The sequence below is a fragment of the Elephantulus edwardii genome, unplaced genomic scaffold (assembly GCF_000299155.1).
Source record: "Elephantulus edwardii isolate Elephantulus edwardi_28Jun2011 unplaced genomic scaffold, EleEdw1.0 scaffold00126, whole genome shotgun sequence".
Lineage (NCBI taxonomy): Eukaryota > Metazoa > Chordata > Mammalia > Macroscelidea > Macroscelididae > Elephantulus > Elephantulus edwardii.
Window position 1 is genome coordinate 2,475,157 of NW_006399876.1, and position 16,189 is coordinate 2,491,345.

The 16,189-nt window shown below is 61.3% G+C and overlaps 1 protein-coding gene across 1 annotated transcript; it reads left to right on the forward strand.

Annotated features, from left to right (window-relative positions):
- The first annotated feature begins 579 nt into the window (after window positions 1–579).
- On the forward strand, window positions 580–15,989 carry TSPAN32 (tetraspanin 32). The gene is made up of 10 exons (XM_006893370.1): window positions 580–645; window positions 1,487–1,601; window positions 3,428–3,525; window positions 8,065–8,139; window positions 12,632–12,733; window positions 13,501–13,587; window positions 14,849–14,932; window positions 15,115–15,206; window positions 15,307–15,323; window positions 15,811–15,989. Exons 1-10 carry the CDS (start codon window positions 580–582, stop codon window positions 15,987–15,989), a joined length of 915 nt encoding a protein of 304 aa, XP_006893432.1.
- The last annotated feature ends 200 nt before the right edge of the window (window positions 15,990–16,189 follow it).

Consider the following 16,189-nt stretch of genomic DNA (forward strand, 5'->3'; position numbering starts at 1 on the left):
CCACATCTGACAGTCTCAGACGCTCATCTGGGCAAAGCCCCCCACAGCTGAGCTGGCCCTTCTCCTGCTGAGCCGTGCCACGGCCCTTCTCAGGCCTGGTCCCTGTCTGTCCGCTGGTGCTGCCCATGATGCCAAGGCCAAGCCTGCCTTGTCACACTCAGAGCCACCCCCCAGGCTGATCCCTGCAGGGCCCTATCTCCACTTACACACTCCTGTGATGGGGAGCTCACCACTCCCACTTGACCCCCCACTCTGAGCTGCTCTCCATGGCCACACCAGGACCCTGGTCGGTGCTCCCTGGTGGGACCCAGCTGGAGTAGAGGTGGGGGCACCCTGGCTTTCTTCTGGGCCCCTGAGGTCCAGGCCCCTGGTTTCAGGGCTGACCAACAGCTGGGTGGATGGAACCAAGCTCGTGGGCAGGCGTCTGCGGTCAGAGGTCCCCACCCAGCTGGAAACCACAAGGCGCAGAAGAGGGAGGAGGGGCGGCCGGGGAGCTGAGAGGCCTTGAGAAGGGGCCCCAGAGGACACCCCAGAGGACACCCCAGAGGAGAGAGGGAGGACACCCCAGAGGACAGCGACATGGCGACCTGGAGCCGAGTGCGAGTTGCCAAATGCCAGATGCTGGCCACCGGCCTCTTGGTCTTGGTAACGGGGTCGGCTGGAGGATGGACACTGAGGCCAGGCTGTGGTTAGACGGGTGGTGGGACTGTTCACCAGGCTCCAGCGCTGCGACCTGCTCACTCACGTTGCACACCTGTACACACACGTGCACCCTCACACACCTGACACTGCAGCTGGGCCTGTGGCTGGGTCCCCCATGTGCGGACGGACACATAGCTTCCTGGATTTGCGGCTCTGCCGCCCCTTCCTGCCCTGCGGGGCCTCCTTCAGGAACCAGAGGGGCCAGGGGGGGAAGGGCTGGGACTGACCGCAGCGTGTGCCTGCCTGAGATGTCCGTGTGTGAATGTGTGGGACCTGGCATGTGTGTTTAGTGTGTGAAGGGGTAGTTCATGTGTGTCTGTTTATGGATGTGAACTCTGTGTGTGTGTGTGTGACCTGTGTGTCTACATCTGTGCATGTTGCAGGGGGTGTGCTATGTCTGTGTGTTTGTGTACCTGTGTGTAATGTGTCTGTGTTGTGAGGGAGCCTGTGTGTGTGGTACATGTTGTCTGTTGTGTGTGGGGTCGTCTGTGTGTGGTGTCTGTTTATGTGTATCTGTGTACGTGTGTGTATATGTGATGTCTGTCTGTGCATGTGTGTAGTGTGTGTGGTGTCGTGTGGTTGTACATATGTGGGTCATCTGTGGTTTTAAATGTGGCTAAGTGTCTTAGGCACAGGCCCTGGCTCAGACCACCCAGAGAAACACGTGGGACCCACTCAGCAGAGCCCATCTCGGGAGAAAGGCTGAATAGAGCCTGGGGTGGGGGGCGGGCGCCTGCCTCTGGGGACAGGGCACTCCCACCCGATTCTGCCTCCCTTCCCCCAGCTACTGAGCCTGTGTGTGGCCACTATGACTGCCCTCGCCCACTTTGGGGCCCACTTTACGGTCTTGAGCCGTGTGTCCCTGGAGAGAAACCCCTCCGAGGCCGTGCACCGCTGGGGTGAGTGAACTCCAGGGCTGGTGGGGCAGAGGGAAAGGGGTTCTGGGGCAAAGCCTGTAGGGGCCATGGCCAGTGGGGTGGAGGTCTTCACACGGGGCCAGGGCTGGTGGGGTGGGTGTCTTCGCACAGGCCAGGACCAGTGGGGTGCAGGTCTTTGCACAGGCCAGGGCTGGTGGGCTGGGGGTCTTTGCACGGGGCCTCTCCCTGTAGGCCTCTAACTAAGAAGGATGCTGGCCCCCATACAGTGTCCCACCCTGCTAAACCCTCTTCTCAGCCGAGTAGCCTGGAGACCAGGCAGCAATGACCAGGATGAGGTCACTGCCACCTCTCTGTCCCAGGATAGTTGTCGCCTCTCTGACCTAGTTACCCTGCTGAATGGGCAACAAGGAGGCTGTCATGGGCAGGACAGGGCCTTCCTGGCATCCAGGTTGACAGGCAGAAGTCTGGGGGCTGAGGGTGACCAGCCCCACCTGCAGGTATTACCCGGCCACCTCAGGAGGGTGGCTTGGGGACAGAGTGGGGGTGTGGGGGTCAATGCGCTAGCCTTGTGGCCTAAGCTCACAGGCCTGTGGCGTGGGCTGGTGGACCAAGCTCCCTCGGAGGAAACTAGGTGGAAAGTCCGCTCGATTCTAACTTGACCCGTGATTGTGGACAAGTTCTAGAACAAGTGACAGAATCAAAGCTGAGTCCCCAGAACTCCCAGATGTGCAGACCCTGAGCCCCACAGATGGAGGGGGCCTGACCCCGCTGTACTGCCAAGTGTCCATTCTACTTCTGTCCCCAGCTGTCTCCCCAGAGCCCTGCATCCTCCTCTGGGGGTGACTGGGTCACTGTAAGGCTGAGTCAGCTCCCCTGCCATGGACTTTTCCAAACTGGGGTGTCCACTCTGTGAGGTGGGACCTTCAGAAGCTGGGGTTGCAGCAGTTGCCCAGCCCCCCATGTTTCTAGGCTGACTCTGGTGGCTCAGTGGTAAGGAGTTGCACTACGAGCCCAAAGGTGAACAGTTCAAATCCATCAGCTGGTCTGCAGGAGAAAGACAGGCAATCTCCCATGTGATCTGTTGTTGTTAAGTACTGTGGAGTCAGAACTGACCCATAGCTGACCCTCCAGCAGGTTTTCAGAGACAGTTTACTCACATGGGAGGACATTGCCCATCTTTGCCAAAGCAGCTGGTGGATTTGAACCACGTGCCTTTGGGTTGGGAGCACAGCTCCTGACCACTAAGCCACCAGAGTTCCCTCTCCAACTCACTGGAAGGCCAGCCGTGAGTAGGCTCCAACTTGACAGTACATAACAACAATAATGTGTAGCCAGGGTAGAGACACAGGGGTCGCGGGAGTGGGGACCCAGCAGGTGCAGAGACCAGCGTCTGCAGCTCACCAAGGCCCCTGGGGTTGGGGTCTGCGGGTTACCCTGGACCTCCTGACCCTAGGGCCCCACCGCGGGGGTCAGCACCTCTGTAGAGCAAGGGGCCTGGGACAGAGCGATTACAGCACGCACAGGCAGACACGGTGGGGAGATGAAAATGTGGTCTCCAAGATAGGGGCCCGGCCAGGCCAGGGTGGGCTGAGGGGCCAGCACAGCAGTGAGGCCTCCATGCCTGGTGAGGCTCCCTCCCCCTGCTTCCCCCAGTGCTGCTTGGTGGCCAGCGGGTAGAGGCTGCTGCAGTAAGGTGGGACTGGGTCACTTCTGTCCGGTGGGGCCCCGCTCATCCAGGACCTCTCCAGCACTCAGGGCCACTGCTTGGCCCCGAGGTCCACCCAGGGCTCAGCCTCCTGGCATCCAGATGCTGCCCAGGTACCACCAACCTTCCGTCTCTTCCACAGCCTTCTCCGTGGGGGTCAGTCTGACCGGGATCCTGAGCCTGGGGGCCACACTCTGCATTACAGCCACCGTGAGGGGGGCCAAGGGCCTCATGGCAGGGGTGAGTCCCCGTTCCCCACACAGCCCGGGGCACCTGGAGCTGGGCAGGCTGTGAGCCCAGGGGTCTCCTAAGTCCAGATACAATCAGGGTCCTCTCCTCCTTGGTCCCTCACACCTCTCACCAAACTGCATCAACCCACCCAGCCCCAGAGCAGCATGGAAGGCCATGGGCAGTTCTGACTCTGGGACCAAGTGAATTTCACATCCTTCTAGGGGACAGGTCAGGCTGTGTGGTGGATTCAGCCAATGGGGGGGCGGCTGGCTGTGCCTCCAGGAACCCCACAATCCCAAGTTTGGAGGTGCTCAGCTCATGGCTAGGTCCCTCGAATCCCTAACCCTGTTCACTTCACGTGAGGTCCAGTTTTAAGGCACAGCTCTGCTATCCAGCCAGACGCCAGGCTCACCCACGGATCCCACCTGGTCCATACCCACCTGGTCCATGCCTACCTGCCAACCCCACCTGGTCCATGCCCACCCACCAGCCCCATCTGGTCTGTGCCCACCTGGTCCGTGCCCACCTGGTCCATGCCCACCTGCCAGCCCCACCGGTGTGCACCCACCTGGTCCATACCCACCCGCCAGTCCCACCTGGTTTGTGCCCACCTGGTCCGTACCCACCTGCCAGCCCCACCTGGTTTGTGCCCACCTGGTCCATGCCCACCCACCAGCCCCACCTGGCCCGTGCCCATCTGGTCCATGCCCACCTGGTCCATACCCATCTGCCAGTCCCACCTGGTTTGTGCCCATCTGGTTCATGACCACCTGCCAGCCCCACCTGGTCTGTGCCCACCTGGTCCGTACCCACCCACCAGTCCCACCTGGTTTGTTTCCACCTGCTCAGCTCAGGCCCCTCCTTTCTATGCTGAGTGATGAGACCCCTCTCCCTGCTCACTGTCACCTCAGTTCCCCTCCACACATACTCACACCTCCAGCCCCAAGGTTTCCTGGGGTGCTCTCTGCTCAGGGTCAGTCCAGTCTCCCCAGGACTCCCCAGGTCTTACAGCCTCTTCTTTCCCATCTCATCCCGCTCACTGACCCCTGACTCTGCCAGCTGGGCACCCTCCTCCCTGACCACTGCCCCACGAGCCTCTCAGGGGTCAGAAACCCGGGGGGCTCAGGCTAGGAGCTCTGAGGTCAGCCTTCACAGGGGGGCCATGCTCGTTAAATCACTCCTGGTTTGTAAACACCCCAGAGGACAGGAGCCCCATCACATCCTGGAGCTGTCACCCCCTGCCAGCCAGGTGCGCCTCAGAGGGGCAGAGCAAACTTGGAGCTCGGGCCCAGACCGAATCCCTATTTGGGGGGCTAAGGGACAAGGACAGGGTCAATGCCCGTGGGAGAAAAGCCACAGTGTTCACAGGGCACGGGAATGTCCCCCAGAAGGCTAGTGGTCTGCAGGGGACCCTGGGCCTGGAGTGACAGAGGGACGCCAGGCTGAACAGGTAGTGGCCGGCCGGGCCAGCTGGTCAGGGCGAGGCTTCCTGGACACGCACTAGCCGGGTGTGTCCACCAGGGGGTGCCGCGAGCTCAGCTTGGAAACAAGGTCTTTCTGGAAAGGCCGCCCATTTCCAGTTTCTGAAGGCCCCTCAGGCGGGGACACTGCTCCACCATCTAGCCAGTCACCAGGGTCTTCATGCCTCCGCTCGAGCCTGTGCCCAGCCTGCACCCTGGCCTGTGGGCTGTGCTCCTGGAGAGTCCTGGGGTTCCACAGCTGAACCCTCCCACCTCTGTGTTGGCCGTGGGGCTTCCCAGGTCTAATTCGTCCCTAGTGCCAGCCTGGACTGTGTGGACACCTGGGGGCCTCCTGGCCCTGCTGGGGAAGGGCGTGGGGCTCATGGAGCTGAGGGCACGCGGGTGGACCTGCGCATGAGCACACGCCGGGCTCCGTCCTCACCTCTGCAGGTGCCGGCCGTGGGGTGGGTGGGGTTGTCTGAGCACCGTGTGCGCATGTCTCATACACGTGGGTGCACCCCTGTGTGCACGCTGGGAGCTGCTCTTCATGTCTGAGGCTGCAGAGAGGCGCGTGGCTGGCTGGGCGCTGCGCGGGCGCGTGCATGCGCATGCGTGGGTCCCCACAGGTGTGTGCACACTAGGAGCTCTTCGTCTCTAGTCGGCCAGTGGGCTGGCTGTGCGCATGCCTCGCACTCAGCTCTGTCCAGGTCCCTGCGCCTGCCCTCCGTGGGTGAGCTTGTCTGGGTCCGGTATCTGGCACGCGTGTCTGCGTGTCAGCTCGCCTGTGTGTCCGGCACATGTGAGCACATGTGAAGGCGCTGGGAGAAAGGGAGAGACTCCCCCCATTACAAGTGCCTGAGCTCCCCCACAGCCCCTACCTGCTCTGGCCCTGCCCCTCAATGGGCCTCTCACACAGGAAATGAAAGTGGGCCCTGGAGGCGGAGGAAACCACTGCTAACATTCTTTCCTTCTTTCTGTATTTATGGAATTTACTTCTCAATTCTGCATTGAGGAGACAGCAGCCAGCCCACAGAGCCTCCCCCCAGCCCCAGCAGCCTCTGCCCTTGAGGGCCATGGCCCACACCCCTCCGAAGGGCAGAGAACCAGCAGGGAGGGGGCAGAGGACCAGCCCGAGCTGGGGCCGCCAGCCAGGGAGGCAGCTCGTGATGGTTTCCAGATGGGGAGCCAGCTCTGGGCCAGGAAAGGGGGGACAGAGGGGGAGAAGGAAGGAGGGGGCAGGGAAAGGAGTGTTGTGGGGAGGAAGAGGGAGGGAAGGGGTGAAGAGGAGGGTGGGGAGGAGAAGGTGGAGGAGGAAGAGCAGAGTGGGGAGCAGGGAGGGGAAGGAGGGTCATGGGTGTGGCATGCAGGCAGGACTGGGTGACAGTGCCAGAGGGGTGACACCAAAATAAGATGTCTGTGCAGGTCTCAGCACAAATGCATTACTTTTTAAAATGAAAATCCTCTTGCAGTTAGTTATAACAGCTCACTTTTCATAAACCCATCTTACATGCATGAACACATCACAAGACAGACTGGCTGACTTCCTGACACTTCCAGCCAGGGCTTCACCGTCACCAAATGACAGTGGGGCTTCCAGCCAGAGGTTTACTGTCACCCAATGGCAACAGGGCTTTCAGCCAGCGCTTCACTGTCACCCAATGACAACAAGGCTTCCAGCCAAATGGGTTTGCCTACAAACATCAGAAGCAGCAACGTCCTTGGTTATTTATAGTCTTTTGATTTTGTCAAATTACCTGTTGGTTTAGCGACAATATCATGACAAGTCATATTTGTGAGCCTAGATCAAGAACAAAAGAAAGAGGAATATTTACAAAGGCTTCGCTCAGCAACTATTAATACAACTAAATGGTAAACTTCAGTGTATGAAGGTTTATTTAGTTCAAGCACGCTAACATCACACGTGAGCAGTGCGTGCACGTGGATCTAACCCACCAGCTGCCCTTCAGGACAGAAAGCTGGGCAGTCTCCTCCCTGACTGCCTCTGAAAACCCCCTAGAGGCGGCTGTGGGTCCCCTCAAGGTACATAACATGAGTAAACTTACTACGTGTTACTCTGTGATTAAAGCTGGTACTGACCGTTGCTAAGGATGCCAGGTGTTCTAGCATAGGTGATGATGCCACTGAGGTGGGACCAGGGATGAGGAGAAGGTGGTGATGATTGTGTGCCTTTGGTGGGAACCCACACCAGCCCCCCAGGTCTTCAGAGGCAGGAAATCACTAGAGAGGAGAGTGTGCCCATCTTTCTCCATTGGAGCAGCTGGTGGATTCCAGCCATACCTTTGCTTTAATTCCTCACCATTGAGCCATCAGGGCTCCCCAGGGGTGAGGAGGGAGAGGGGAGAGAGAGAGGAGGGGAGAGAGGAGTGGAGGAAGAGGAAGGGATGAGGAGGGAGAGAAGGAAAGGGAGAAGAATGGGGGTGAAGAGTAGGGAGGAGCAGGATGAGAGGGAGAGGGAGAAGGAGGAAAAGGAAGAGGTGGGAGGGGTAAGAGAAAGGGAAGGGAGGGGGGATAAGAGAAAAGGAGGGGGAGGAGGGGAGGGGAGGGCGGAGAAGGAGGCTGTGGTCGCCCTGTGTCCAATGCTGAGTCCTTACAGACTGGGATGACCACAGGGTAGGTGGCATGAGGGAGCAGGGAGTGTGAGGTCAGGGTATCCCCCTGGGGAGAATCCTCCCCCATGGTCATCACCCCTACTCTTGGCACCCCACACTGCAGGGCAGAGCTGCCGTGGGGTTCCTTGCCTCTCTTCTTTATGGAAGGAGGCCCTGTATTAGAGGCACCCCTGAGTGATTCCAAACCACCAGCCTTGGGGTTAGACGCTGACTGCTGTGTGTGTCTCTCAGGCCCCTGGTTTGCAATCTTGGGTGTTTGGGCATTCTATGGAGTCTTCTGTCCTCCACCAGGAAGGGACTGGGACCAGCGTCCCTCAAAGCTCAACTGCTCACATCTCCAAAGACCCAGTGCCCCAGATAAATTCACGTTGGAGGTCAGGGCTTCAGCTTCACATTTTGGGGGCAGAGTTGAGGCCCTGCCAAGGCGGCGTCTGGAGTAATTGCCCTCTCCGTGTCAGGGCTTCCTGTGCTTCGCCCTGGCGTTCTGCATCCTGGTGCAGGTGGTCCTGTGGAGGTTCTGCAACCCTACCCAGGTGAGCACCCTACCTGCCCCGCAGGTGAGCACCCATCCCCCTACCCAGGTGAGCACCCATCCCCCTACCCAGGTGAGCACCCTACCTGCCCCCCAGGTGAGCACCCATCCCCCTACACAGGTCAGCGTCTGCTCCCCCAAGGTTAGCCCCCACCTGCCCACCCACATAGGGGCCTGAGCCTCAGAGCAGGCAGGTGTAGGAGTTTGTCTGTCCACCTGTCATTAGAGGAGAAATGTGACAGATCCACTTGTGGGAGCCTGTGCTGGGCATGAGTGGTGGGGACACAGAGATGAGGGGGTGGGTAGTTCAGGTCTCCTGGGCTCAGCATTCTTGGGGTAGGCAGGGCCCAGGCCAGTGCCCTCCCAGCCTCATTCATGGGAAGACTACTATTCCCAGGTCCTGGACTCTCACCTGCTTGGGGTCTGCTAGCCCCATGACCATCCATGGAGTATCCAGGGCACTGGGCACGCTTGTGTGGGCACCTTCCTGGGGTTCCATGTTGCTGGGTGTTAGGATGATGTGAGGTTTCACCTACGTCCCCCCAGGAGGCAGGTCACTTGCTGAGATTTCCTGAGAACTGACTGAGGACTCAGTGACCAGCAGAGGAGCTGGGCTGTGTACTGGACACTGGCCGGGGTGGCCATAGTGTGAGTGGGTGCGAGCCGAGCAAACACTCTGCAGTCTGGAGCTAGATGACTACCCTGTGGTCAGGTCAAGACTGAAGCTGAGAGGAGGCTGGGCTGTGTACCGGACACTGGCCAGAGGGGCCATCATGGGTGTGAGCCTGGTGAACACTCTGCACCCTGTGGCCAGGCGTCAGGTCGAGACTGAAGCCGAGAGGAGGCTGGGCTGTACCGGACACTGGCCAGAGGGGCCATCGTGGGTGTGAGCCTGGTGAACACTCTGCACCCTGTGGCCAGGCGTCAGGTCGAGACTGAAGCCGAGAGGAGGCTGGGCTGTGTGCAGGAGGACACTGGCCAGAGGGGGCCATAGTGTGAGTGGGTGTGAGCCAAGCGAACACTGCAGTCTGGAGCTAGATGACCACCCTGTGGTCAGGTCGAGACTGCAGCCGAGAGGAGGCTGGGCCCTGCTGGGAGGGTCTCACAGATCTGGGGCTTGGGCTCAGTGTCCAGGATGGCTTGTCCTGCTGGGCAACATAAATGGACATCTGGGACAGGGGAGGCCAGCAAGGTCTGGCAGTGTCAAGTGTCCAGGCTGCTGTGGACTCAGGGGCGTCCTGTTCCAATACCCAGGGGCTGGGAAGAAGCAGGACGCAGGAAGGGGCAGGCTGGCCAGAGCCAACGCCCTCCCTCTGTCCCCTGCACCTCAGGCAGACAGGTGTTGCCCCAGGGTTGTGGCCATGGCTAGATGCAGCCTCTCCCAGGGGATGCCTCTGCTCGAGGCCCCTGCCCAGCAGGAGGCCCACTCGGTCACAGTGGGCACCACCCGATGCCCAGGGGCCTGGAAGGAAAGGGCAGCGCCCCGTCCCCATTCCTGCCAGAGCTCAGACTGAGGACCCAGCCCAGCCCCTGGCAGTGATCCCAGGAAGCCCAGCCCCTGTCGGAGGAAGGACTCCTCTCTCTGCCTCAGTGTCTATGCACACTGTAAGGACAGAGCCGCTGGGCTTTAATGGACTCTGTGGCTGGACAACAGGTGGTGACTGGCAGGTCTCCCAAGAGGTCCAAACTCAGAGGTGGTCACTCAGGGTGAAGAGACTCAGCCACTGGGGCCAGCTGGGTGGTGGACAGGGACCGGGGAGGACCAAAGGAGCATTGCTGTGGGATTTACGGTGGGATGTGGAGAATTGATAGAGGATTAGAGAGCACTAATGAGGGTTAGGGAGGACCGCTGGGGATTGAGTGCTGATGGGGGATTAGAGATATCGACAGATTGGGGAGGACAGCTGGGGGACTGGGGGAACTGAGAGTCGTTTGGAGGCCTGGTGAGGGGTTTGGGCATTGGGTCCTCAGACCTGACCCTCCTCCACACCCCCAGATAGAGAAGTCCCAGCACCCCGAGTGGCTGTAGACCCAGAGCGCAGTCCCACCCTTTGATTCACATGGGGGACAGCCCAGACTGGGCTGGAGGAGAGCACCCCCACCCTGTGCTCTCAGCCATGGGCATTTCCCTTCTCAGCCCGGTGTCACCCTACCTGCCCACCCTCCCCACATCTGAGCCCACTTCAGGCACTGGCTGCCCAGAGGGAGAAGGCGGGGCCTCAGAGGATGGGGTCCCTGCCAGCAGCTACAGGCCTCCATAGACCTGTGTAGCCCCCTCTGGTGGCTGGCCTGCCCCCAGGGAGGGTCATCTGGCCCATTCAGTGTGGCCATGGCATGGGCAGCCCCAGCTCAGGCAGCTGCCAGGGCCTTGCTGAGCCCACCCAGCCCACCCTCCCTGATGGACACCTGTCTCTGTGTCCAGGATCCTCAGTGGGTGGGGAGGGAGCTGGCATGCACCCTCACAGCAGGACAGACGAGGTCTCTGTCGTGGGTCCTCTGTCCCCCGATCCCCTCAGCAGCTCAGTGTGGAAAAAGACAAGGTGATACGTCCTGGCAGAGCCTAGGGTCCGCTCACCCCATTCCCTCTGTGCCCTCTAGAGGGGTCACCTAAGATTTATGACACACAGCCATGAAGTCAGCCGTCCAGAGGCTGTGGCTGTCCCCTCGACTGTACCCCACCGGACCCCTCATCCCTATCTGTGGTCTCTGGCTGCATAGTCAGTGGGAGCAGGCCTGTCTGGTGATGGAAACCAGCTCTGAGCCCCAGTGCCTATTATTAGGACCTGAGCAGAGGCACGTTTACCACGAGGCTTCCCCGTCCCCAGGGCGTCTGTGCAGGGAGAGGGGGGCCCTGAAAGGCTCACCAGCTACAGTGGAAGGGTGGGGGTACCCTTTCCCCTCCCCACACCCCCAGGATGCCCCGATCCCAGACTTCTGTCCACCCCTGTGGACTTGGGTTCAAGCTGGCTCTGAAGACCACGTGCAGCGTCCACAGCCCACACTGTGTGGGGCCCACCTGTGCGGGAAGGTGGCAGACACAGGGAATCACTGAGTCCAGGGGACTGACTGGAGGCTGGGGTGGTGAGGTGTGGTCACTGGGGGAAGACCCTCGCCTTGCCCACGCTCCCGACCTGCTCATGGTGCCCACTCGGCATCTGGAATTCGAGGTTCAGATAACTCGTTCCATCAGTGGGATGCTGACACCTGGTGAAGCCCTGGTTCTCATGGGGAATCTCTCCCAGGACCCAGAGGGGGCTGGAGTAGGGCTCAGACCTGGGGTGGGGGTTCACCTGGCCCCCAGTGTTGGACTTGAGTGTCTTGGATTTTGCTCAGCTCTGCTCCCTCCTCTGCGGGTCACCCCGTCTCAGAGTGGGGACATCCCAGCAGAGTGGGCAGTGCACCGCAGGACCACTAGAGGTCACTCCTCCAGTGTCACGGATGAGACCATCTGCCCAGGGGCATGGACTTGCCTGGACCTTCATCTGCCCCGGGGGCATGGTCCTGCCTGGACCTTGGAGTGAGGAGTCAGTCATCGGGGTCAGGGCTGGGCCAAGATGGGGGCTCTGAGCTGGCTTCTCTGCCACAGTTTCAGAGATCCCCCCTCCCGCATGCACCCACTGGGGCCTCCTTTTCTGGGAATGGTGTGCTGGTCTTCCTGGGGAGGCCCACGGGCCCCAGAGGGAGTGGAGGTGAGAGCGACACGGGGCCTCCTGCAGCCAGGCCACCCCAGCCCAGGGCACTGCCCACCCCCGTCAGGCTGGGAGGACAAAGCCAAATGCTCTGGGACTCTAACCACCAAGGCTAAGGCCAGGTTGACACTGTAGTGGACGTCCATCCCTGGGCAGGGCATCAGAAGTTTGCAAGGGCCTGTCTGCTGGTCTCCCAGGCCGCTGACCAGGCCCCAGCTGCAGTGGGACGGGGGTGTGGCTTCTGGAGTAGGTCTGGGTCCTCTGCTTGTCCCCAGTCTTTCAGGCAGACCCTGAGCTCCCGTTCCTGCTGTAAGTCAGGTGAGGCTGAGGCAGGAAGGGGTGGGGGGACCTGAGGTGGAAAAGGGTGGTGTCAGAGAGATGGAGGCCCTGGTACAGTCAGGGTGCCTTCCTGGAGGAGGTGAGATTGTGCGTTATCTTTGAAAGTATGTTGGGGGAGGCTTTTGCTGGGGTGGTGGGTAATAAAGACAAGGGGTGGAGGGGGTCCTGAGGGAAGGGGGGAGCTCAGCCAGGCCTGCACCTGCTGGGAAGATTCCAGGTCCTCAGAACCTGGCTAGGACCCAGCTGCCCAGGGTTTTGGTATTTGGGGTTGGGTGATCTCTGGGGAAGAACTGAGGAGGGGTCACTGGGACCCCCACCCATAGCATTCCACTGCTCGTCCTCGACCCATAAAAGCGGGGTGGACACTTCCCCCAGCTGGCCCTCTTGGGCAGGGCTGCAGGGATGGCGTGGGAATGGGCAGCTCAGCCCGGCCTCCAGCCAGCCCCTCCCATGTCCTCTGAACAGGTGGAGGACGCTGTGCTGGACACGTACGACCTGGTGTATGAGCAGGTGGTGAGGGGCCTGTCCAAATCCAGGTGGCAGGAGCTGACCGTTATCCAGGACGTGGTGAGTGGTGGGGGCGGGGGACGCGAGCACAGTGGGATGGGGGTGGGGACAGGAGAGGCTGCGATGTGGGGGTGGAGTGTGCTGGGGGTGGGGAGCAGCGAGGGCTGGTCACTGTCCCAGCCTGTGTTACCATCATCAGATGGGCCCAGGACGGCCGTCCACATTGCAGGTCTAGGACAGGGGCCCCTCTGTGCTGGGCCCAGTGCTAAGGAACACGGAGGCCTCCGTCAGAACGAGGTGAGCTGGGAGGACAGGGGGTGCATCTGCACACGGCCCTGTGGACAATGCTGGCCACACGTCTGAGAAACCAGCCCTGAATGGGGACAAGCCGCCAGGCAGGTAGCACGGGGAGGCCCCCACGCGAGTGCTGGGCAGTGCCAATGGTTCCATACACAACGGCCGCTCGAAAGGCTGACTGTTCAGGCCCACCATAGATGGCTAAGGAAGACCTGGCGAAGAGAACTCCTGTGTGGGGCACAGATAACGTGCACGTGTCGGGGCGCTGAGTCAGAGCCCACTCCACGCGACTGGCCTTGTCCTGAATCATGTGGGCGGTGCTGGGGGTGCACAGTCCCCCTCCTTCCTACAGGGGCAGCCCGGGGCAGGTAGGGGCAGGCAGGGGCAGGCAGGCAGTCTCCTGAGCCCAGTCCTGGCCTCTGGTCCTTTCATCTCCCCGTGCCTCAGTTTCCCCACCCCAACACTAAAGCTCACCAGCCACCTCCTGGGTTTCAGAGCCAACCTGCTGCCCTGCCCTCATGTCCTTCCAGTTCCAGTGCTGCGGGAAACAGTCTCCTTTCAGTCGGCTGGGCGAGGTGGAGGCAGGGCTGTGTCCAGGGGCGCTGGCCAGGAGAAAGGTGAGGAGCAGGGATGCTGACCAGGGACGAGCCCCACCCAAGTGATCCCAGGCAGGTTCCAGTGTGGTGGGGGAAGGGAGGTTATTGTGGGTGGACCCTTGGAGGCTGAACTTGACCTTGAGGCCTTTCTCACTCCCTCATCACAAGAAGTGTGGTCTCCAGAGGCCAGGCACCGAGGCTTTGTCACCACCACCACCCTTCGAAGCCTCTAGAAGCTGAGGGAGCAGGGACGGTCAGCACTGCTGAGGGGAGGGGACAGGCATCTGAGGGATGTGGCCTTGGACGGGCCCAGAAGGCATTCCAAGGAGGCTAAGGGTCACCATGGAGAGCGGAGGACAAGGGAGGGTTCACTTGAGATGCTGAGCGGCCCCTCCTCCCACCTCCAGGCTGCCCTTCTCCTCCCCACCCCCTACTTTCCTGGGGACGAACCTCCTGGTTTCTAGGCAAGAGGCCCTGGCGTCCACCCAAGAACAGACAGGAGATGCGCAGAGATTGCTGGGTAGGGACGGAGCCAGCACTGTGACCAGAAGGGCCAGGGCCAGAGGCCAGGGTGGCTCTTTGCCTCCCAGGGGTCTCCAGGCACAGGAGTGAGGGTCTGCGTCCTGCATCCCTGGGGTGTGAGAGCACAGCAAGATGCTGACCAGCCTAGAGGGGACGCGGACTTGAACTGGAGGCGTGTCCAGCTCCAATGTCTGTTCCTGGCCTGACTCCATGAGAACCTGCAGGCGACAAGAGAGACTGAGCCGTCCGTTTCCCACCAGCCCTCAGGCCAGCCTGGTCAAGTGCTGCAGGGGCTCCAGACCTGAGTGCCAGGGCCCACCCCCCCAGGGGCAGCAATGCGTCCCTCGTCCCAGGTCTGAGCTGAAGGTGGGAGGAGACAGCAGCGAGGCTGAGGGCTCCGTCCATTGGACAGACAGACAGACGGAGAGAGGAGAAGCTCAACGCCAGTCTTGTCTCCCCTCCTGCTCTCTGGGCCTAGACTGGGGACACGAGCTGTGTAGATACTGAGTGGCACCGGAAGTCAGGAGTGGTGTCCAGGGTCCTCCCCTGCAGGTGGCCATCCACCAGAGCACCTGGCTAGTGCCCTCTCCCTGGGCCCTGTGAGCTGGTCTGACCAGGTACTGGACCCGCCCTGTCTGGGAAGCAGACAGCTGGTGCAGCATGGACCTCAGGGTGACTGGCGAGCTGAGCCTGGGGCACCAGGCTTGGTGATGTGGGCAGGAGGGGCTGGGCAAACTGCCACACTGGCCGTCTCTCCCAGGACTGCCTGCAGGAGGTCCGGAGCTTCCTGAAGACTCACACAGACATCGCTTCTGCCCTGACTGGCCTTGGACTCGCCCTCACGGTACCCACCCCACTCCGGCAGGACAGAGAGCGGCTGGACAAAGGGAGGGGAGGCAAGCCCTGAGGGGCCACTGGGCAGGTGGGACAGTGCAGAAGCCCCTGGGGTTGGATGGTGGGATACCAAGGGTACCTCATGCTGCCTACCCCTCCCCCAGGGTTTACCCCGTGCTGACCCCTCCTCAGGTGCCCGCCATGCTGCTCAGTGCTTTCCTGTGGGCGGCCATCTGCTCTGGCAGAAGCTTGGACCACCATGGCACATACACACTGACCACCCGGTAAGTGCACGACCCACCACCCCGAGGCCCTGCAGGTCGCCAGCCTGCCAGTGTCCACCCCCTAGCACCCCAGACACATCTTCACTTCTGCTCGCTGCAGACAGGGGCCAGGGACAGGTGGGAGCCCTCTAGGAGCCAGGGCCAGGTGGGAGCCCTCTAGGCTTGGTAGCCACTCCGAGAGGGAGCAGTGGGGACGGTATGTCCTCCACACTTCAGTCCACAGCCTCCCCTCACTTGCCACCATGGAACCGATCCTGACCCGTAGGGAACCTCCAGAACAGAGGCCACCGCCCCACGGTGTGTCCACAGCTGACTCTTTCTCCCAAGGGCCCCTGGGTGGACTTGAACTGCTGGCTTTCAGTTAGCAGGTGAACATCTAACCAATGTGCCACCAGGCCCCTGGGCCCGCCTCCTCTCAGCCTTAGTCCAATTTGGCGCAGATGGTGCTTTGGGGTCCCGGGCGGCACACCAGGCTTCACACACAGGGGCCTGGAAAGACCAGGCCAGCACAGGGCCCCCCCAGCCTCTGCCTGTGGGCTCACGGAGCCCCTCTGTCTCTGGGTGTCAGGCTAGGGCCCTCAGGAGCCTTCATGTCCCCCCTCAGAACACGGGGCAGGCGGCCCCAGGAGCCCGGCTTCTTCAGGTACACTCACAGCGGCCCCCCAGCCCCGCACTCCTCAGAAGCACAGACTCTGGATGACCGCCTGCACACAGGAGGATGCACACACAGCCCTGCGCAGTGCCACTGTCACTGAGGTGCTGCGCCCAGACCCCCGGCCCTGAGGCCTCGCCCTCCTCACCTGTCGTGGGATGAAGACCCGACCACACGATCAACCAGATTCACCGCCACAGTGGTGTCCATCCCGACCCCAGCGACCCTGTGGGGCAGGGTCACACCCCAGGTCCTCTCCACAGCAGCAGACGGCCTCCTCTGGACGGGTGGCTGGAGGGGTCAAACTGTCGGCCTTTTTATTAGTATCCAA